General features: G+C 48.4%; 1 protein-coding gene across 7 annotated transcripts in view; it reads right to left on the reverse strand.

Moving 5' to 3' along the window:
* Positions 1–23,967, reverse strand: part of Csmd2 (CUB and Sushi multiple domains 2) — a 543,351-nt gene that overhangs the window by 31,107 nt on the left and 488,277 nt on the right. For all 7 annotated transcript variants that reach the window (XM_057784126.1, XM_057784125.1, XM_057784122.1 and 4 more), the window contains 9 exons: positions 22,756–22,944; positions 20,215–20,361; positions 16,022–16,210; positions 12,401–12,586; positions 11,124–11,318; positions 9,608–9,781; positions 8,071–8,244; positions 3,717–3,890; positions 1,664–1,852 (listed from right to left, as the gene is read on the reverse strand). In XM_057784126.1, the coding sequence (XP_057640109.1) occupies positions 1,664–1,852; positions 3,717–3,890; positions 8,071–8,244; positions 9,608–9,781; positions 11,124–11,318; positions 12,401–12,586; positions 16,022–16,210; positions 20,215–20,361; positions 22,756–22,944 (1,617 nt within the window). The remainder of the gene's footprint in view (positions 1–1,663; positions 1,853–3,716; positions 3,891–8,070; positions 8,245–9,607; positions 9,782–11,123; positions 11,319–12,400; positions 12,587–16,021; positions 16,211–20,214; positions 20,362–22,755; positions 22,945–23,967) is intronic.

Here is a 23,967-nt window from a genome sequence, read left to right on the forward strand (position 1 = left end):
AAGAGAAATATTGACAGTGAGCTGTAAAATCATTCTCCTACTACACCTAGAAGCAAGGGGCTTTGAATAGAGTCACCCAGACTGGAGGGCTCACAACAGATGAGGGCTCATAAAGACTGGTGCCCTGGTGATGGCCACAGCTCAGTAGCCATTAAGGTTTCAGGAGTTCATCTTCGCATCTGTGTCAGGGAGATGGGGAGGAGCAACCCACGAGATTCCCCTTCAGCAGCAAGAGTGCAGATTCCCAAGGGCACCACTCATTTCATGAGAATGAGTGGCCAGCAACCAGCCCCTCCCTGGCTTTGCTTTTCTCCACACTGTCCCTGTAAATTTTCCTAATAGTGATGAACGCCACTATCACTCATGGAGTAGCCCCGGGTGACAGAGAGTAAAGGAGTGCTCCGTGGATTCACCCATGCATCCTCTGGACAACCCTATGGGATGGTTAGCCCAGCATTTTCTTTTTCTTTATTAATAGTCACAAGGAAGGAAACTATTCAAAGGTGAAATGGTAACAAAGACCAGAAAGAAATACATTGTTGAGAGTGACAATGGACCCCATGAGTGAGGGTAATTAAGGGTTCCACAGAGTGTCTGGGGCTCCCTTTCATGAGGACCAAAAGAAAGAGTTCAGTTGCTAAGTGAAGAGGTGTGGGTGGGTGCTTCTCCATTTCGTTTGGCAGACTTGGATTATGTAAACCGTTTCTCACAGTGCATGATCTGTCCCATGATGCATTTGATTTTTAGTATATGCATGTCCAAGTATCCCCATCATTTTCTAAAGAAGCCAGGACACTGGGAGGATAATGGATTTCTCCAAAGCTGTCTGGCAATGCCAGAGTTAGCATCCAGGCTGACCTGGATACTGGCATCCAGACTGACCTGGATACTGGCATCCAGACAGACTGGCAGTTCGCTTCAATCCTCTTGTGAAAAGGGGCTCATGTCTTATGTGATGATTAAAATTAAATAGCAACATGGCAAAATCTAGAATTACCTAGAAGACAGCCTCTGGGCATGTCTGTAGGGAACTTCTGGACTGGGTTAAGTAAAAGGGAAAAACCCATTCTAAATGCGGTGGCACCTTCCATGGGCTGGGTCCTGGGCTACGTAGAAAAGGAGAGAATGAGCTGAGACCAGCACTCCTCACTCCTTGCTTCCTCTATGGATGCAGCATGACCAGCTGCCCCAGACTCCTGCCGCCATGACTTCCCTGCCACAGGGAACTGTACCCTCAGACTGTCACCCAAAAGCACCCCCTCTTCCTAGGTTGCATTTGTCCAGTACTTTGTCACAGCTACAAGAAAGATGATGTGTTATCTTTCTGGAAAAGCCAGAAAGGGGTAAAATGACAGTATGGTGTCTCACTACACAGTCAGCTCTGCAGGGAGGGATCCTCAAAGGCCTTAAGGGTTCAATAGCAGATCCAGACGGGATAGGGAACAGCCCCCATCCAGGAAGAACGTGTGTAAATTAGCATGGCACCTTTGCAACAGGGCCCCAAGAAGGGTCCTGATGTCCAAGGAGCAGCCAGAACGCTGCAGTGATATAGAATGCATATGCACACACAGGAACACATGGGGGGGGGTGCCACATGAACACACAGGGGGTGATCTGTGATATGTCTCCCCACCAGTTACGCAAAGCAAATGGATCTACTTACAGAGACACTGTGGACGGGGTCGGTCCCAGGTGCCATCTCCCTGGCAGCTGAGCGCCGGTGTGCCCAGGAGGTAGAAGCCGTGGCTGCACTGGTAGGACACAGTGGTCCCGAAGCTGAACCTGTGGGGGCCGCTGGCATGGATCTGCCGGACGCTGTTCTCTTGGTGCCCAGGATCCGTGCAGTTGATGACTGTGATTGGAAGCGACAGTGAGACACTGAGATCCGGTCGTGAGGATGTTCTCAAGCTTCGATGGCAGCTTGAGGAAACCATCACAGTTTGACGACAACAAGCAGGAAGCTGGTCTGGCCCTGAGACCGCAGCCCTTCTGCTCTGCCTTGGTCACCTGGTCATGGGTTCAGCCTCCATGTCCAGGTGGCTACACCTCCTCTGAGGAGCCGGCTTCCCCTCCTAGACCACTCAGTCTCTCTCCCTCAGCGCTCCCAGTGCTGACTGCCCTGCGCTGATTGCTTCCACCCTCAAGAGCATGGCTGTCTTGCCTCTGTGTGCCTCACCCCTGGTATAGCGTGGCTCCTTCCCAAAGCTCATCTGTTGTGACACAGACACACCGAACCTGGTGTGAGGAGCACTTGTTCTCTCTCTGAAATTGTTTTAGTCACTTTTCTGAGTATTTTGAAAGGCATTAGTATCCCGGAGGACTCAGTTGGTTTTTAAAATGAGCAAGAGTTTCCAAAGAAGCTGACATACTTGTTATAACCTGTACCGTGTGCTTTGGCTTCCAAACACTTCCATGTGTACCATATTACATTAGTCTCATATTCATAGAGTCAGGTGGTTAGAAAAGGCATGGGTATATTTTCCTTCTGTAAAGTGGGATATTTACTTTACTATATAAGTTTTGTTTTCCTGTATGTGTGTGTGCGCGCTTGCATGTTTATATACAGGTTAGAGGACAACTTCAGGTGTGGCTTCCTTCCTTCCCTCTCTCTCTTTCCTTTTTTTTTTTTTTTTTTTTTTTTGGTTTTTCAAGACAAGGTTTCTCAGTAGCTGTGGGGTCACTTCTGGAACTTGCTCTATAGACCAGCCTGGCCTCGAACTCACAGAGATCCACCTGCCTCTGACTCCCAAGCGCTGGGATTAAAGGTATGAACCACCATCGCCTGGCCAGATGTGGTTTCATAGGCGATGTTCACTTTTTAAAAGCTATCGATGTGTGTATGCATGTGCATATGTATGTGCACACATGTGTTTGTATGTGCATGTGGATGCAGGACAACTATGCATGACCACATTGCCCACCTCCTGTGAGACAGGATCTCCCGCTGGCCGGAGCTCAACAGTTAGGCTAGATTGGCTGAACAGAGCCCCTGGGGCAAGCTTGTGGGCTCTGGAGCTCTAGCTCAGATCCTCACGCCCCTCAGGCAGAGGCTTTAATCTGGGCTGTCTCCCCAGCCCTAACGTATTTGTTTGACCTTTGATGAGTCTCTGAGGTTTCACAGCTGGACTGTGGTGAAAAACCCTTCACAGCCAGGCTAGAGTTATCCTGGAGCATCTGACTTCCTCTCTGCTTCTCTTCTCTTCCGCCCCTGCTTCTTCATCCCAATTCTTAGATTTGTTTCCATTTGTTTTTCATTCCCATTCTTCTGTTTAAATCCTTTTCTCATCAACAGAACGCGAGTGAATGCGGTTACAAAGGATCCACAACAGGAATTTTGCAACTGTGAGGAAAGGCCCGGATGTCCCTCAGAGATGATACAACTTCTAAATTCCTTGTTTATGTGAAAGAAGACCCTCTGTGCACACACACAGGCATGCACACACACATATACGCAGCAGCATTATATGACGATAAATTATTTGTTCTATGAACTAAATAAGGCTTGCAAGATGAAACTTGATTTCTTCTTAAGACCCACGATGAAGTGCTCCACAACTCTATCTAGGGGTTTAATGGCTCCACTTGTGACCTTTCACAGCCTCAAGGATTCCTTGAATGAGGGAAATGACCCTGGGACTGAATGCCAATGGCTAGCCCTCCTAGGCTGCAGAAGCCTACAGGGTGGGGGAGACAGCAGGGCAGGAAGGGTGACTCACTTCTGCAGGTGGGCAGCGTGTCACTCCACTGACCGCTGGCCAGGCACTGGGACCTGGCGGCCCCCTCAGCTATGTATCCCGGGTTGCAAACGAACTTGACCACGTCGTTGAGGTTGAACTGGCTGCCCTGAGTGAGGCCGTTGATTGGATTGCCTGGATGTCCACAGGTAATTGCTGCAATCAGAACAGAAGATAGGTGAGCCCGCCTTCTATTCCACAGCCCCACATCTGCCTCTTCTCACCTGGGATGCCGCCTGACCTGCATCTGTCTCCAGGGAGAGGCGGCTTTGGCTAGATCACTGAGGATGTGGGACAGGCGGGGTATGCCTCCCAGTTGGTATTATTTGCTAACTTTGTGCCAGCTGGGCAAAGGATCATGATGCCCTCACCAAAGCTAAAAGCCATTCGCTCTAACTCAGAAGTGTGATGAATGACATGACAACCTGGGGAGCCCCGAGTTTTAAGGGAAGATAGACCAAAGAGCCTACAAGGGGAAGTGGGGAGAGGCCAGAAACAAAGGTCAGCGTAGTTCAACATGAGGTGCAGACAGAGCTGAGGGGACAATCCCAGGCCTCGGAAGATAATCTGTCAGGTAGTTCAAAGAGGGAAGAGTGCCAGCCTGTGGGGTCACTGGTGATACAGGCATGTCTTCTGCTGTCGCAGCCCGAGTTCACTGCCTCCCCCTTATTCCCAGGCTGCAGACCTTGTTCAGGGACAGCAGGAACAGCCACTGCCACCCATTGCTACCTCCCGTGCACCATTTTGCCCCTAGAGCCCTGTGTTTGCCGCCTGCTCCAGAGCTTCATCTGTGACATCCTGTCTCTTGCCCTGCATCTCCTGGCAGCAGGGCTCAGAACCAGGGCTCCTTTTCACGAGGAGGTTCTTTCTGGCTGGAGCAGAGAAATGCTGGGGGAAGAACTTGACTCAAAATACAGTGGCTTTTGCTGCCAGTGAGAGAAGCGGAAGATGACTGGAGCAGACAGCTGTGATACTTCACTTGAACTGTCACCTTGACTGAATGGAGAAATGCCCCAAGTTCAGAAGAGCCCATGTCTGCATGCCTCGAAGAGGGCGCGCCCAGACATCAGAACAGGGCTGCTCTGACCCAATGAACAAATTAGCCATCCCTTGATAGAATGATAGTGCTATGGCAGTTGGGAGATGGTGGAGAGGAAGAGGCGGGGTCTAGTGGGAGGAAGTACATAATCAAGGGCGGGTCCTAGTGACCCTGGCTTCCTCCTGTTTTGCCTTTCTGGGCTTCCTGGCTGCTGTGACATGAACTGTGGGCTCCACCACCACCTTCCCGCCATGATGGATGAATGCTTCTGAATCCTGGAGCCTAAAATAAATCTTTCTGGTTGTTTATGCCAGGCGCACAGGTTCACGGGGATGAAAGCCCGAGTTCTTATCCCAAGACCTGTGACTTTGACCCAAGTCTAACCAGAGTGTCTTTAGGCTAGTCAGGCATTTTCATGTGAGCCTCTTAGGTGTAATGAAACGTGTTTGATGTAGACACATCTGGAAGGAGGGCTAGATATGGGTCGGTCTCACTTTCTGTAAACTTAACACCAAGGAGGTTGCTAAGGTTGGTTTTAGACATTACTGTGGAGCAGCCTGCTTGTCTAGTGGCCTGCTCCATGTATGAGGAGTTAGATAAAGAGGAGCAATTAGAGACAAAACTTTGCCTTACAACGGTGAAGAGCAAAAGCCCTTGCATTTTACATAAAGGCTCACTTTAGGGAACTCTAAAAAGTGAAGAATTTTCCAAATTACTTGTAGGTAGCAGAGGATCATGGCGCCCATGTAAATCCCCCCAGATGCAAATTAACAAGAACAAATAAAAGAACAGAAAACCTAGGCCTGCGACAACGAGGACAGGACTGCCCTGGGCTTCAAACTGCCTGGGAGCTGAAGAATGAACAGGCCAGGCACAGCAGGCCCGAGTCAGACCTTAACACTGTAGTCTAGGGGAATAAGAGTAGAATGGATGCATCCAGGGAAGCTGTCTTGTAGCATTCAGCCCTTGGAGAAATATCAGACTTCAGGGACAAAGTGAAAACCAAGCAGAGCCTCCCTGAAAACCACCCAGCGGGAACACTTCTGCAGGTGGAATGTTCAGACGGAGTGTGGAACAGTGGTTGCTCAGGGAAGGGCGAGTGTAAAAAGGAAACACTGGTGTGATGATTTCAAGGTGCAGCCACACAGGACTAGTGACAGTGACAGAGCCTGGGGCCCAGGGCACAGCACAACACCTGCAGTTAACAGCGCTGTATTGCGCGCTGGACATTTCCCAAGAGAGTAGGCTTCAGGCATGCTTCCCATCCACATGAAAGAAAAAAATGATATTGTAATTTTCCAGACAGCTGTCATCATTTCCCTATGGACATGTATGCTGAAATGTGTTTAAATAAATACAATAAAAGAGGTGTGGGCTTACATGCACACATGTAGTAACATACACCGATAAAATTATGATGGAAGAATATTTTAGAAAAATCAAAGAAATAACTTGTGATCAAGAATTTTACAGCCAATCTATCTGCCTTTTGAGTGACAGGGAACAGAAATGAGTTTCAAGCAAGCAAGTAAGCAAGCATACCTTTGTGCTGGTGTACACCTATCACACCAGTGCTCAGGAGCTGGGAGGACAAGGACTGCAAATTTCAGGCTACATAAGGAGACCTGGTGCTAAAATACCAAGGGCTGGGGCTGTGGCCTAGTGGTAAAGTGCTTATTTAGTACACACCAGGGCATGGGTTTGATCTACAACGCACACACACACAATCACCACCACCACCAGCAGTAGCACGCACGCACACGCACACGCACACACACACACACACACACACACACACAACCCATGGAGGAACTTGAAGAAGACTATGTAAAGTGTTGTGCTGAAGATTCCACTGAAGATTAAACTTGACCCCACTGAGAAGTAACTGGGAAGGCTTCAGCCGTATTGATGATGAATTTAACTGGGGTCCAAGAACAAAGCAAAAGCGTGGGGGAGCAATAGAATTATAATACATGAGGTCCATATTAGATGTTCCCAGCCCTGACAGAGTAGAAGAAAGGCACTGAGAATGAGAAGCGGAATGGGGGACATGTTGTGTGGCCACTACGTGAAAGTTCAAGGACTCTAGTACTGACAAACTAGGCAACAAAGGGTTGAATAGAAAAACAGGGAACAGATGGCATTTCGGTGCGACAAGTCCAGGGCCAACAACAAAGATCCAAATATCAAAAGAGAATGACACATTATGATGACAGAAAACACAAGAGAATTAGGGCCAAACGTGTAAGACATATCAACCTATATGAATGACTTTAACCTATGGACAGGAAGATTTTCATGTTGGCCTGGGAAAGGGCAATTTAATAGATGTGCCTGCCATTCGGGGACGGTCCAAGATGTGCCAGGAAAAAGTGTGGCAGTTGGAATTTTCAGTCTGAAATCGAGAAAAGTAAAATTCAAGCTAAAAAATATTAAAAGCAATGAAGAAGATAATCTTAAAGGTGAGAAGTCAGAATTCAACCGAGCTATAGCAGTTGTGAATATATATGCGCCATACAACATGGAAACTACTGCAGGAGAGGCAGAGACAAATGGAAATGCACTGATCACAGAAAACCTTAAACATGCCTCTCAAAGAAAACAGCTCAAGTGGGCAAAAGGCAGTAAAAATGCAGAGGACGTAATTTATAAATTTATGCCTGTTCTTTTGTATAGCAGAATTATCCACAATGCTCATCTTCTCCGGGGCATATTGGACATTCATAACAACTGATCAACTGTTTTATACAAGACAAGTATCAATAAATTTCAAGAAATAAAATTATTGTTCATAATGAACATACAATAAAAGCAAAAGAGACCTCTTTGGTTTAGAAATCAAAAAAAAATTATTCTATTAAAATCTTCCAGGTGTTGGGAGCAATTAATGACAAATTAAAAAGCTTCTAAAAATAAGCATTTATTATTAGTATGTATGAGATACAATTAAAACAGTTGATCAGAAGAAATTTTATTGCTCCAAATGTTTACAACCATAAAAATGACACAAAATGAAAGAATGAAAATGAGTGAGGTTGCCTGGAATTGCCTCTCTTATTTGCTTCCTGTATATGCATGCGTGTAATATAATTTGCACACAAACTAGAAAATGAACCAAAAAAAAGCACATTAGAAGAAATCACAAGGGAATAATAAAAAACAATGAATGACATAGAGACCCGAAGAAATAGATGTAGTGATCATATCTTTGGGGGTAGAAAGAATATACAAAACCTTTAGCTAAGAGGTAAAGGGAGGAAGCCCGTGTTGGCTAGGGAGAGGGGCTGCCATACTTACGCACACAGAAAGGGGTCTTGCCCGACCAGTGATGATCCTGCTGGCAGATGCGCACAGACATGCCAATCAGGCGGAAGCCAGCGCTGCACTGGTACACCACGCTGCCTCGGTAGTTGAAGTTTTCCCCGTTGATGTGCCCGTTGACAATGGGCTCTGGGGTCCCACAGTGTCCAGCTTTGGTGAGATGGGGGAAGAGAGTCCATCAAAGAGAAACTCATGTGGGGTAGAGCTTAGGTGGGTTCTAGAGAAGGGACCAAGTACTCAGCCATGCTTCATGCCCCCGCCCCCTTCCCCAGAGAACAGCGATCCAGGAGTGGCTTCAGGAACCCCAGATGGGACAGGAAGGGTATTGTGGGCGCGTTGATCCCCAACATCAAAGCTGCAGTCCGAATGACCAGGCTTCCTGAGCCGTTTCTGTGTTTGTGCACAGGTCACTGCTCCTCCAGGTCTGGGGTTGCTATGGTTTGAGTAAGTCCCCAAAGCTTCATGCATTGGAAGCTTGGTGCAGTCTCTAGGAGGTGGGGAGGAGTTAGGTTATGACCAGGAAACTTATTCCTCTGCCCCTGACTCTGTCATTGTGTGCTACTTCACCAAAGTCCAGAGAGCAGAGGCCAAGCGATCATGGGCCCCAAATTCTAGAACCGTGAGGCAAGATTAATCTTCCTTTGCTATAAGCTGATTATCTCAGGTGTTATATCATAGTGCTAGAATCTAACAGAGGGACCATCCCCTGGGTCCCTACTGTCTAGTGAGTATCATAGCCTAGTTAAAGCCATCACAGCTTGTCCTGCTGGTGACAACCGTGCAAGACCTGACGCCTGGCCAAATTCATTCTTTCCGTGTGTCACCTCAGTGAGTGACTTTTATTAAATAAAGCGTGGGCACAGTAGTTTGCTGGCATCCCTTCAGCCCCTTTGACTATGTAGCAGTGGCTCATAGCTGTATCCCAAGCGAGTGCCCCTGAAAGAGGTTACTGGCAAGGACCTTCTGTGCCCTGGAGGTTGTGAGCGTGTATCCCAGGGACAGATCACCCAATCTGCTCTGCTAGGCTCATATTGTTGAGATCCTCCTTGGGAACTGGGAGAGTCCAGAAAATAGTAACAAGAGATAAAGCTCAGTCAGGGAGTACATTAGCCCTGGGAGCAGTGGAAGCTCTCTCCTTTGTAAGCTAGTTGTTTGTGAATGTGCCTGACATTTGTTGTATGCATTAGTGTGTGTGCATGTGTGTATTATAATATGCATACATATATACATATAAATACACTCAAAATTATTCTCCAATAAATAATATAAAGGATATTTTAGGTGCATCATAAGAATGTGCCTCTATAGGGTGGAGGCCAGGCTGCACTGGTCATCCTGGGGATTAATTAAATGAGTAGTTGTTCTTCTGATAGAATGTAGAACCCCAGAAACCAGTCTTCTCATTCTTTCAAGTTCCCCAAGAGAAGCTAGTCCCCAAATTTAGTCACAGTGGATGCCTGAATGTTGGTGTTAGGAGTAAGTAAGCAGGTAGGGTGGTCTGGGGGCCACTCACCAAGGCAGCGGACTTCAGAACCACTCCAGAGTCCATTGGCCAGGCACTCCCGTACCCTGGAGCCCACCAGTGTGTATCCAGAATTGCAGGAGAAGATGGCGGTTGCCCCATAGACAGACATTGTTCCAATGCGGTGCCCACTTGGAGGTGTGGGAAGCTCTCCACAGGAGATGACTGGAAAGACCATAAAATGCTCAATGAAGCAGTCCCAAGATGATATGACATGAGTCACATGCTGAACAGGATGGAAGCAAATAGCAACCAAAGCCAAGGACTGCCTCGCCTTCCTGAGGGTGACCAGAACGCACTATGACACTGACTTGCCCCATCAACAGGTACCTCAGGAACCCACGTTCCATCTCTGGAGACAAGGCTCAGGTCTACAGGTGACAAAGACAGAGCCATGGCTAGGAGGAGATGGTGAGTCTGTGGTGTGCTCAGGGCAGACAATGACATCAATCTTGTGCTTTTCTGCTAGGACAGTGATTGCCAACATCACAGTCCTCCTCAAGGGAGCATGCCAACATCACAGTCCTCCTCAAGAGAGCATGCCAACAGCCTCGGGCTGATGTACAAGGTGCAGCTTGGCCACCGAGGCTATGCCGCAGTGAGGCTGCTCCACACTCATGGCGGCTACTCTGTCAGAAACATGGCGTTACAGCATAGGGCCAGGGCTTTCCCGTCCCTTCTGTAGGAGACCCAAGAACACACACACCAATTGATCTAGGTATCGGGGACTGGCCTTTGAGACTTCAAGAACCAAAGGAAAGCAATAAGCAATGGAGAGAAGGCAGACAGACTTGGGCGGTCCTCCATGCTCCCTCCTTCCCTCCTGTACACACCCAGCTGCAGGTCTTATCATACATGTATACATGACCTCTTTCTCTTGTCTCTCTAGTAGATTGTAAGCAGCTGGCAGGCAAGAGTCACACTGTTTTATTTAAATTATGGTGTGTATGTGTGCATATGTGTACACGTGACACTGCATGTGTAGAGGTCAGAGGGAAACTCCAGGTATCTGTCCTCACTTTCCAATGTGACAGGGCCTCATTTCTGCCACACACACCAGGATAGCTGGCTCCTGATTTCCAGATACTCCTCAGTCTCTGCCTCGGGTCTTGCCGTCAGAGTGCTGGGATCATGAACACACTCATTACCACGACCCACTTAACTTGGGTCCTCAGACCTGCATGGTAAGCTGTTTGCCCACGGAGCCATCTCCCCAGGCAGGCCACAGGCTTTGATTTTTGTACCTCTCTGGTACCTGGCATATAGTTGGGCCCTAGTGAATGAGTTAATCAGAGCATGCTGAGCTGGAGGTTTATTAAAACAGAGCTTTTAGTAAGATGACACGGGGCTAAGAAGCAAGCCTTTTCCCAGCTCCGGATGCTAGGTAAGTGTCCAAAATGAGGTGTGCTGCCCTCGCTGGGGGTTACCCCTCAATCTACCCCATGTATATGAAACGGTTCAGGAAGGAAGTACCATGCAAACGGGCCCAGTCCATCCTGGAGCTTACTTTGACAGGTAGGCATAGACTCTCCTAGGCTCCATCTACCGTTGGCCTGGCAGCGGATGACCCTCTGGCCAGTGTAGTAGTAGCCGGGGTCACAGATGAGCATCAGCTGGGCCTGGAACTGGTACTGGGTCTCATAGATGAGCCTCCACCGGCCGTGTTCCACACTGATGCTGCTGATGTCGGGACAGGTCACAGCTGGAGGAACAAGGAGCAGGGACGAGAATGAGCTAATTGGTAATGGAAGACATCACAAGAGTGTAGCACGAGGGACTGGGGGAACTCAACGCCGTAATGATGAATCCAGGAACATTCGGTTCCTAGGCAGGCTTGATGAATGGATGAAGAGGGCTGGGGAGGAGGATGCAGCAAGTGGGGGAGCATAGATCTATAAAATAAAAGGATAAGGCTGGCATTGTGCCAGGATCGGTTACTGGCTGTGCACTGCACATTCCATTGCTCAGATTCCAGGACATCCCCCCGCCCTGCCCCGTCCATTCTCTTGGATGCCTGTCAAATAACCCAGGCTAAGGTGGCTTTGAAATTCTGATTCTCTTGCCTCATTTGTGGGGTGCTGGGATTCCAGGCAGGAGCTACCACCCTCCGCTTATGCTGTGTAAGCACTCTGTTAACTGAGGTGCATCCCTAGCTGTAGATCTCTATTGCTTTTCCAGAAATCTGGATATTTCTTTAAATTTTCTTGATTATAAAATCTTAAGAAATAATATGCGCACTGGGCACACATATGTGTATACACACATATATCTACTTTTTTATTGTTTTTTTGAGGCAGAGTTTCTCTGTGAAACAGTCCTGGCTGTCCTGGAACTTGCTCTGTAGCCCAGATTGGCCTCAAATTCACAGAGATCCTCTGCCTCCCGAGTGCTGGCTACACGTACTACAACTACCCAGCTATATGTACATTTTTAAGGAAGCAAACAAAATAAAAACCTGTATCCCTGGACTGAATATGGCCTATTTGTCTTTGATCCCCGCTTTAAAGTTCTGTGATCAAGGGACATTCACACAGCTTAGCGGTCATTCTAAGTGCCGTAGTGGTTTATGAATACACCCCAGAGCATCACGGTCCTTCAGTGTTCTGAGAGTAACTCGAAATGGGGACCACAGTGGTAGGGACCACCTTCATTCTCCCTGAGTCCTCTAAGCCCTGCCCCCCACAGGTTCTTAGCTCCCTACTGAACTCAAAGCCCATTCTTACAGGGGTCTTTTCAGCTGCATCCCCAACTCCTGCCACCTGCTACCACTGCCCCTCGACTCACGGACACACTGTGGGGGGATATTGCTGTTGCTCCACAGGCCGGTGTCCAGACACTCTGTGGTGGCCTCGGCACCCGTCTGGAGGTGGTAGCCTTCATTGCAGCTGTACACAGCCTTAGTCCCCACCGTGTACTCCTTGCCAAACACAATTCCGTTTTTGGGCGCGTCAGGGAGACCACAGGAAAGAGCTGGTAAAGGAGAAAGGATGCCGTGAGCACTTCTGACTCAATGTGTTCCAAGACTACACTTTCATATTTCCCGTTAAGGCTCTACAACTTGACTAAAGACTGACAAACAGGAAAAGACCCACGAAGAAAGACAACAGGGGAACTTCATTAGAGATCTCAGAAAAGAACAAACTGGAGGATGGGGCAGAGAGAAGTGTGTTCACAGATTGAATACAGGGAAAAGGCTGCAGCTTAAAACCCACAGGAAGGAGCCCCACGGAAGACTTCCTTCCATTCTGCTCCATGGGTGTGGTGTCAAGGCATCCAAGCCTCTGCTTGCTGAAAAGAACCAAGTGTCCCCTCTTCCTTAAGGTGTGGGGACAGAGTCCCTTGAAAGAGTCAGGAGTGCCAAGGTGGGGGGTTCCAAGGGATGCTCTTTTTAATAAAAACTTCTCATTACATTTGATTTAATTAATTGTGTGTGTGTGTGTGTGTGTAAATGTGTGCATGTGTGTATTTGCTTACATGGGGGATTCAGAGGAAAATTCTTTCACCATGTGGGTCAAGCTCAGGTTGCAGGGTTCAGCTGCCCCATGGGACTTAGGGTCCCTCCACGTGAAGGCTTTCCTCTCACCCCTGCTGTGTACCCATATTCAGATTTCACTCGGGAGAAACTTTCTGGGCAAAGACAGCTACACGAAAGAATGGAACTCAACCACCTGCTACCTAGCTTATCCTTTTTCAATATGGACAATCGAACGTTACTACACAGATGGAAGAAACTAGTGGTGTCAATGTGATGGAAGTAAGACTAAACACCTGGCGGATGGCAGCTGGGAAAACCCCTCCCAGGAGACAGAGCTAGTTCGGGAAATGGGAGGTGTGGGATTGCTGCACTGGGCAGGCAGGGGTCTCCTGAGGTTAAGTGACACACGACATTCATGAAATGAGAAGGGAGAACTTTGAAGACAGCAAAGGATGGGTTCCTTCAAACTGTCAAAATACACAGGAAGTAGAGGTACTGGATATTAAAAATAAAAAATTTCCCAGAATAAAGACCCAAAAGGCAGAGTGAAAACAGGAGAAAGGGACCGAACATGGAAAGGATCAGTCTGAGGTTTGACGTTTAGCTGCTTAGTGCTCTAGAGATAGCGGGAAGTGGGTGGATTAGCAGAATGATCCTAAAGGAACATTTCCAGGAGCTGAAGAGAGACACAAGTCTTCAGGCTGAAAAGGAACCAAGGTGACACAAAGGGGACCATTGAGAGGTCGAGAGGACCCTGGTGGAGGATGGGAATCAGGCTGACCCTTCCCCTCACCTGTACAAGGTATCCAAAGAAAACTGAACAAAGCCTTCAGGTTTGTGAATGAAATTATTTCTAACTAGAATTTAATCTACTCACCCTACTAAGCATTTATGAGGGCTAAAGTCATGACACCTTCACACACTTAGAGACTCAGAAAGTCTTCCGCTCATGAATCCTCTCTTGAGAAATCTACTTGAGGGGATTCTCTACCAAAAACAACACGAAAACCAAGAAACTGGAAAACAAAGGAATAGAAATAGATGCAGTGTCGAAGCGGATGCTTCAGACACGTGCCGCAGCATGGTGAGGTCTGTGGTTGGATAGACTTCCTGGAGGAATATGCATAAAGAAAGATGAACAAAACTGTGAGGACTTGCTACCATCCCTTACCTACAACTGCTGGTCTAGAGTTCAGGCCCCCTCCCTTCAGATCCAGAAGAAGCTCTGGCAGCGGAAAGGTCCCTAATGGTGGACAACGATAAAGAATGACTCTGCTGAACTTTCCAGAATTTCCAGAGGCCCTAGTCCAGGACTCCATTATGATAAGGGAAGGTTGGCTGCCCAGGGGTGGGGAGGTGTTTGGGATACAAGAGAGAAAAAGGATTCAAAAATTGGTTATGGAACCAAAAGATGGGTGTAGGGGTGGCGATTTGGAGCTCATAAGGAGTGACAAATCAGGAAGCATCTAAAGATAAGGCTCATCTAATGTCCAAACAGCAAGAGTAGGATTGGGTCAGCTAAACCGTCATAGCAGGTGAACTAACTGTTCTGCTTGCCTGAGCCCCCGCCCCAGGCAGAATTACCAGATCCCTATGGATGTTCTGCTTGGAGAATGGACCTAGGGGAGCAACCAGAGGCAGTGATGACATCCCCTTCTCATAGCCCTGGCCTGACCCCAGCTGGTACAGACAGCTGAGAAAACAAGATAACTCCCTAACTGGGGAGCTTGCAGCTCAATGGGTGTCCTTACCCCAAAGGTAGGAGGGGCACTCTGTGGGTAGGAAGTTCGAGGAGGTAAAAGGACAAAGTGTTTGGAAGTTCTAGCGGGATGAGGTATAGGGGAGAGTGGGCGCAGAGAGGGCAGTTGGCTGAAGTCATGAGTATGCAGTGTCTCCTAGAGAAGCCATGGCTCGAAAGCAGGGACAGAGGACAGGCAGGATGCCAGGCCCTTCCAGTTTCTGAGCTATGTCAGAAATGGTGGACGTGGGGGATTAATACCCTCTATTTGTGAAGGGGCTATGTATATGTTTCCAGGAGAAACCTCATTGAAATAGAGGAGGAAGGGAGACGAGCCTGCTGGGGAGTGAGTGGGGGCATTTACTTCTTGGTTGTGGAATATGGGTTTCAGGGAATACAGCAGCTGAGAGAAAGGGCGTGAAGAAAACTTGGGGTAGAGAGCCGGGGGTGAGGACACAGACCCACAGGGACAGGCTGAGACCTAACCGAGACCAGACATTTGGACATTTCCAAATGGATTCTGGAATAGAGTTGTCCAGGCTGATGCAAATCATATCTGCTGTGTGTGGCAGCTAGTCCCTCTGCAGAATATTTTTGGTCTTTTCCAAAGCAGACACGGGTTAGGAAGTTGTGAGGGTCAGAGGTGATGGATGTCCCTTTACTGACTGGGCCGTCACTCCAGTCCCAGCCCCTGTGACTTTACTTTTTTAATTAGTGTTTATTGATCATACAGCACAAGATATTTCATCATGACAAGAATGCATGTTCTTATAGAGGGAAAAGGCCCCATAAATCCTAAAAGGTAATGCAACAAACTGAATGGTAGATCTCAGGGTCCGCTTGACTCCTTTGCTTTAGGAGCTTCCTGCCTTAGGGAGTCCTTAACTGCTAGGAGGAGGCAGGCCCCTTCTTACCACGGGATTGCTGAGCCCCGCCCCCTTACAAACAACACTTCCTCTTCCTGTCGCTTCAAGGCCTCTATCGTCTCTCTGGTGGGGCTGGGAGCAGAGCCCACTGTGCATGTGTCACCCCCAGAGCTGGATATGCACAGCCCCTGAGCAAATGTTTGCTTAAGGAATGACGCCATCACCAAACCCCGGGAGACTCATAGGTGGCCCAGACAGCTCCTGAGATCAGCCAAGGTGACTTGGACCTGAGCCACCCAGTGGCTGCTTTAGCCCCTGCTACTCACCTTGACAGAGAGGAATGGCCTCACTCCATAGGTGGTAGCCTTGCGGGTGCCGGGTGCAGATGGCCATGCTGTGTCCCACCAAACGGTAGCCCCTGTCGCAGCCAAAATGGATGGAGCCGCCCGGCTGGGTGGTGGTCTGGCCCAGTATGAAGCCGTGGAGCGGAGCCTTAGGCAGGCTGCAGTAGGGAGCTGAGGAGTGAGAGGAGGCTAGGCTGAGCGCAGGGGTGTCAGAGTTCGGCTGCTGGAGCAGGCAGGCTGCCCCATAGCAGCTCCCCGCCTCCTCCAGCTCCTTTCTGCGGACAGAGCCCAGTTCTTTGCTATTGACAAAGGCCCGAGTTGTCGACACCGAACAACAGTTAAGTAAAGCCAGAACAAGAGCAAACAAAACAAATCAAAACAAAGGGTAACTGAAAACTACACCACCAACAACTTGTTCGGTAAATCACCACATCTCCTTTGCTGCCTGAGCACAGTTCGAGTTGCTTTCTACACACTTGTGACCACAGGCAACCTTGTAAAGTGGGCCCCAATGGGACTGGTTTCCTAAATGTGTGATGACCCAGCAAGTCACCAAAGCTTGTTTAATTCTAGCTTCCTGCCTGCAATCTGCAATACCTCCCTCACAGGTGCTGGCAGAGAGAGAGAGAGAGAGAGAGAGAGACAGAGACAGAGACAGACAGAGAGACAGACAGATGGACAGACACATGATGTGAGTAAGGCGCCCCAATGCAGCACGGGGCACTTAGTGCTCAATAAATGGCTGTTCTCTGTTGTTCTGTTGTGTTGGGGTGCCTGGGGATCTGGGATAGACATTTCCCAGCAGGGCTCATTCCTTGTACCCTCAGCGTATGGCTTTAGCATATTTCATTCATTTATCCAGTGAAGAGTTCTCGGGAGTCCATTCAGTGCCAGCTGCTGCTCTACCGTGAGGGAAGCAAAGGTCCCAGCTGGAGGGAATTCACGCCACAGCCCCTGCCTGCCGGGGATCCTTGCACTGTGTGACACCTATCATTGACAACTTGACAAGGCCTAGAATATCCTAGGGGACAACTGTGCGCGCTGAGGTGAGGGAGCTGAGGTGGGAAGTCGGCCCTAGATGTAGGCAGCACCATTCCCTGGGCTCGTCCTAGGCAGGATGAAACGGCGAAAGCCAGCTGAGCACCAGCAGCGTTCTTCTCTCTCCGCTTCCTGACTACAAAGACAAGGTGACCAGGCGCCTTAGGCTCCGGCCACTTTCCTAGCATCAAGACAGACGGTATCCCCAAACCACATGCCAAGATAAACCACTTCCTCCTTAAGTGGGTTTAGCCAGGCATTTAGCCTTGGCAACAAGAAAAATAGCTAACACTGTGAGGGGAGGATGATTCAGGGGCCTCACATCAGCGCCCCCCCATTTGCCTGAGGGTCTCTGCCTGGGCTTCCCGGATAAATAGGGATGAGCAGATTAGGGACCACAGAGAGACCCCCGGCTTCCTGTCTGAAGGCTGCGGTTCTGTGTGGGTAGAAACGGTGCTTTATTAAATGTGCTCTGAGCTGGAGGGGGACTAAGAACACTGTCTGTTCTTTCAGAGGACCCGGGTTCAATTCCCAGCACCCACACAGTAGCTCACAACTCTAACTCTACCTCTAGGGGATCTGATGCTCACTCTGACTTGGCCAAGCCCCAGTCACACATGTGGTACACAGACATATACGCAGGCAAAACACCCATACGTGTAAATGTGTGTGCTCTCCTGCTATGCCGCCTGTGTCAGGCACATCTCGAATCTATGTACTTCCTTCATCCAGAATCCTGATATAAAATATGCTTAGTCACTGCGACAGACACAGGGGTAAGTCACACACGTCGGCTGTATCTTAATTATTAAGTACCAATTGCTGTACCGTGTAATGAATTTCTTTTCTACATGGCATATGTACTGTAATTACAACTGACTCATTCCTTCCAAACACATTAGTCTCCGAGCAGTAAGGCAGAGGGAACTCCTTAAGAGCTCTTAGCTCCAAATTTAACAGCGGCAGCAGGAAAATGCCAGCTTCCCGTCACAGGGGCAGCCTCCAGGAACTCAGTCCTGAACTCCCCAGTGGGTTATCTTGAAGTTTCTTTTAAACCGAGACCTGAACAGTTAAGTGCTTTGTCCAATAACCCTATTGCCAGCTAGCAACAGAACAGATCATGGGATCACCAGGCCATCTTCTCCCCAGCCATGGGCATCTGCAGAGGAAACAAACTTTGAGGGGAGTCAAGGCAGGCCTCCTCTCAGCTCCATCTGGTCAGTTCTTCCCACACTCAATGGTTCTGCAGAACTACCCAGGGGTCCTTACAGTGTGGGCTGGTCTCACGATGAGGGGACCCAGGAGAAGATATGGACAAATGGTTCTTCAGGCCGAGCTTGATGGTGTGACGTTCTGCTATCAATATTCATGTGTGCGTGTGTGTGTGTGTGTGTGTGTGTGTGTGTGCATGTGTGTTCTTCAGTGTGTGCAGGTGCAGGGATATGTGTGTGTACATGTGTGTGTGTAGAAGGTTGAGATCAACTCACATGTCATTCAGGATGCCATCCACTTTATTTTTTTGAGGCAAAGTCTCTCCCTAGGATCTGGGGCTCACTGACTAGGCTAGGCTGGCTAGCCAGCGAGCTCCAAGGATCCTCCTGCCTCTGTCTCCTAGGGGTGGGACTACTATTGCATGACACCACACCCAGCTTCTTACCTGGGTCCTGGGGGGTTGGAATAGGGTCCTTGTGCGGCAAATACTTGGCTGACTGAGTTATATTCCTGGCTCCATTACTCTTTGAAACTTTGTCTAATACTTGTCTGGTATTCAGGCGTGTGGTGGAACCCCCACTATCCAAAAGCATTCCTTGCAGCCTCCAGGACTAGCAAGCACTGGCAGCAGTTCACTGGACTGCCCTTCCGAGAGACATCAAGGTTTCGGCTTATCAAACACATCAGTGGTCCCCACAACGAGAGTTCAGAGAAAGTCTATTTTCTCCACCTAATTGTATCCCAGGGATATTTTTTATCAAAGGCCTGGCCTTTGATCTCACCATGCCCAGACGATATGTCTTTTCAAAAGAAAAAAAAAGAGTGAGATCCCGCCAATTGCTGCAGTGTGGACGGAAGTGGAGGACATAATGCGAAATGAGTCAGGCACAGAAATACAAACCCGTGCGTTCTCCTTCATGTGTGACAGCTAGGGAAGGTCGATTTTACACAAGTAGAGAGCAGGACAGGGGTCACCAGAGCTTGGGACCAGTAGAAGGCAGAGAGAGTGGAATGAAGTTGGTTATCGGGCCCCAAAATAGGAAGGGCTAAGTCTCATGTTTTGCAGCACAGAAGGGCAGCTGTAGTTCATAACCCATTGACTACACATTTCAAAAGTGGTCGAGAAATGGATTTCAACAGTCTCCAACACCAGGAAATAAGCTTCTGAGTGACGAGTGTGCCAATTGCTCCCGCTGATCATTAAGATTACATGTGTGCATCAACATGCTGTATTGTACACCTCACAAACGTGTCCAAGTGTTAGCGTTAATGAAATGATAATAACGAAAGAGATATGGCTTCTGCGACAGGAGAGGGGTTTCTCTGCTGCCTACCCTACGTGATTCTGGGTCTCAGAGTTGTTCCGTCAAATGACTTCTAGAAATATGGCCTAACTATTTAAGGGGCGAGGCTCCCCCTGGCTCTTATCGGGTCTTGTATTGAATAGTTATAATCCTGGAGACCAAAGTGGGGAGTATGAGAAGAAAGGGAAGAGGTCAGAGGAGGAAAAGGATCTGGACATGAAGAGGTAGGAGGCCGCCTTCAGTCTTCTTTGTGCAGTATGGGATGAGGGAGACAGAGGGCAGGGGGAGGCTGCCCTGTCTATGCAGGGAGGGCTTGCTGCCTTTTGAGTCGAGGAAGGCACCATGGCATGTTTGTATGTTCCCGGTGAGAAACTTAAGAGGTCCAGAGTGAAGGCCTCCTTAGAAGTTTTCATGGCCAGGGTGGAGAGATGACTCAGTGGTTAATAGGACTGACTGCTCTTTCAAAGGTCCTGAGTTCAATTCCCAGCAAACACATGGTGGTTCACAACCATCTGTAATGAGAACTCATGCCCTCTTCTGGCCTGTAGGCACACATGCAGGCGGAACACTGTATACATAATAAATAAATCTTAAAAAAAAAAGTTCTCATGACCTACTTACCTGAATACCGAATCTTAAAACCCTTCCGATTATAGGCGTGGTCAGATGACCAGCGCAGGTACACAGAGTTGCTTGAGCTGGTGACAATCAGGGGAGCCGAGTAATTCCCACTGAGAGCTTTCAGCAGAGGACTTTGTCCTGAGGGACCTTGGGTGAGAAAGACACCGGGTTATAGGCCATTCGAAGTCTAGAGAGAGGTGTAAGCATAGACTCAGCTGGGATGGCTGGATGACTTTGCATCGGGCGGCCTTGCTGAAGGATTCTTCTTTGATCCTCCCTTATCCGAAGCAGTGCTCTGGAGCTAGCAAGTGAGAAGAAATCTATTTGCTGTTTGCCAGGGTCAAGTACTTCGTTGATGGAAGTGTTGGTTTTCAAGCTGGGGACACTTTTCTGATTTCTCTTGTGCGTGCTCAAAGTAGCATGGTGCCCACCATACAGAAATTTAGTTTATTGAACAGGTATATGGAAAGAGCCATGGAGCCTGAGGAAAGTGATAGCTCCCAGGGTCTTAAGTAATAAAGCTTCTCAAGGCTCCCCAAGAAAGGGCCTTCTTCTGTGCCCTGACTTAAATGTCTGGATCGTGTCTTGGGGCTCTGGTTCAAGGAGCATAATAGAAATCTGGGAAACTCGTAACCCAGGATTTATCGTCCTGGAGAAGACTGTGAGTGAAGGCTCCCATACACCGTCCAGACAGCTCTTGGAAGCTTGGAAGAGCTTGGAAGGGCCACAGTGAACAAGGTAGGGGTGTTCGAGCTGCTGTGGAAAACTAGGAAGGTAAGGGTCCAGACGTGGAGGAGACTCAACAGACTCGAACATTCCTGTCTTGAGAAAGGAACTCCTGCCTGAGAACTGTGTTCCTTAGGAGGGTCTAGGGGTGGGGGTGACTCCACATACTAAAGCAATCAAGGATGCTCTGGTGAGTACTTGCTGTCCTCAGGAGGCTGGGCTGGGGAAACCAGGTTCTTTAGGAGTAGCAGGGATGAGGAAACTCCAGAACACAGAGGTCAGGGGGAAACACGTCACAGACTGAAGCAATACAGCCATAATTGGAAATGGGGAACAAGGCTGGGGTGGTAGCTGGAAGGACCTCACCTACAGAATCCATGGGGATCATCCACTTGTGGTTACTGTGGTTACTCCTAAGGGCAAGCTAGCTGGATAGCCAAAGAGCAGAACTAAAATAGTATGGAATTATGAGCACAGCAGGCACCAGTAGGGAGGAGAGCACCTCCATCCTGCCGGTGGAAAGATTCAACTGTATAGACCCAAGCCGGGCTTCCCTTCCCCTTCACTCCAGAATAGTCTGGCTAAAGGAGATGTGGGGTCCCTACAAAAAAGGACCCTAGAAAGTGACACCAACTGTATACATCAGTCATCCCTCTGGTTTTTCCCTTTATAGGCCCAATACTGTTTAGCTGTATGCTGAATGCTGTAGACATGAGAACAGCTGGAGTTATTAAAGACTTTAAATACAGAATCTGGGCCGGGCGGTGGTGGCGCACGCCTTTAATCCCAGCACTCGGGAGGCAGAGGCAGGCGGATCTCTGTGAGTTCGAGACCAGCCTGGTCTACAAGAGCTAGTTCCAGGACAGGCTCCACAACCACAGAGAAACCCTGTCTCGAAAAAAAACAAAAAAACAACAAAAAAAAAATACAGAATCTGGAGTGATGCTGACTCCTGGGGATCCCAATCCTACCATGGCTACTCTGTCAGGCAGCAGCTCATGAGGAGAAAAACCGTTTCTATCCCATCGTGTGAACTTAATCGACTATCCGCAGGTAGCTGAAGGCCCTGTAGCATCTTTACCCGAGAAGACGGGCGCAGTCCTGGCTACACAGAAAGCAGCTGTGGATCTGCAATGTGCTCTTCTCCAGGCTGTGAGGAAGGAGCAGCAGAAGCAGCCTGCATTGGCATGGGGTAGGCTTCAGTATAATTTACAGTGATGGCCCAGAGCTTTGTTGTTAAGCCCGATTTTTATGATAGAGAGAGAGGGGATGTGGATCTGGTCATCCTGCAGAATGCAGCTGTCTGGTTCTCTACATAGGATTTTCTGAGCCACCAGGGACAATTAGTACTGCTATCTCAGCTAGTCTCATGCTCCAGAGGGTGGGTGATAAATCCTACAAAGTTCGAGACGGTAATTTGATGGTATTTTGGTCTGAGACATACTAAGACGCCTTCTCTAGACACAACAGCAAACGACAGTGCCCCTTGTTCTACTTCTAAAGTATGGAGTTTGGTAGACAGAGCTTCTGGGGTTTCAGAGGGAGCCCGCTCTTCATAAAGGACCACCGATTGGCTGATATTCAGGGGTTCTAGCATTGAGAAAGAAACGGTTTGTAACATATCTAGACTACTGTGGAAGCAACATCCATACAGTTCATCAATTCCCTGGTCTCGGGTTTTTATGGTATGGGTAGACAGTATGTGGTGTCTCCAGCAAGTTCTGATAGGAAAAATGCAGCTCAGATTCTCCCAGGGACTGGGAGCAAGTTGGTGTCATCCGTAGCAGAGGACAGCATGGTCTTTGAGGGACTCACCGTCAAAGATCTCAAACTCATCATACTGCTTCTCGCTGAGGAAGTATTCCACCGTGACAGAGATGTTGTACTCTGGCTCCACCCTCACCAGCCAGGAGCAGGTCTGGAACTGTGGGTAGCTTCCAGGGTAGCTCTGGCTGAGGATCACGCCCGTGGAGTCTGTCAGAAGCTCATTGGTTGGGCAGTGTACTGGGAGAAAGAAAGAGATGCTATGTACATGATGGGGAGACAGAATAGTTTGCCCATGGAGTAGGTCTGTCACTGCAAACCTAGTATTAGGGCATTGAAACAAGTCCTCACATTCCCTGTCAGAGTGCCCCATGAGAGGAAATAACTTTGGAGCCCATGTCAACATAACAGTATTATTGGAATTCACAGCAGGCCAGTTGGTTGAAATCATATTCTGGTTTGGGTGTGGGTGCTGCTATCTGGATTTGAGGTAGATGAGGGTGGTACATATATCCCAGGTAACAGTAAGGCATCCCACTCTCGAAGAGCCATTCTACAAAATAGGCTTAGTTTGTACAAAGACAGAAGAGGGCAGAAGTAAACAACAGATGATGGGTCAAACACACCTGGATTTTAGAGCCCACGCTACCACTTATGACCTGTACGGCCTTCAATAAATTATTCCCTGTGTGCTGTGAATATGTTTTATTGTTATTGGTTAATAAAGAAGCTGCTTTCAGCCAATGGCTTAACAGAGTAAAGTCAGGAGGAAAATCTAAACAGAGATGTAGACAGAGTAGGCGGAGTCAAAGAGATGCCATGTAGCTGCCACGTAGCGATACATAGATAAATAGAAATGGGTTAATTTAAGATGTAAGAGTTAGTTAATAAGAAATCTGAGCTAATAGGTCAAGCAGTGTTGTAATTAATATAATTTATATGCAATTATTTCAGATCTGGGCAGCCAGGAAACAAATGAGCAGTCTTTGTCTACAATTCCCTTTCAGTGTGATGACTTTTCCAACACAAACAAGAAATCCCTACCTCACAGGATGGCTGTATCATAGAACACATGCTACATTATATCAAATCACATTTGCAGCATAGAGTCTCAACACACCATAGAGATGACGATGGAAACCATGGCAGGTAGATCCGCAGGGTTTGGTGCAGCCCAATGCATAGCATTAAGGGGTCCAAAGTAAACAATGTTGCCCTAAGGAAGACAGTGTGGACCTCCAGAGAGAGGAAGCAGGAGGAGAA

The sequence above is a fragment of the Chionomys nivalis genome, chromosome 11 (assembly GCF_950005125.1).
Source record: "Chionomys nivalis chromosome 11, mChiNiv1.1, whole genome shotgun sequence".
NCBI lineage: Eukaryota > Metazoa > Chordata > Mammalia > Rodentia > Cricetidae > Chionomys > Chionomys nivalis.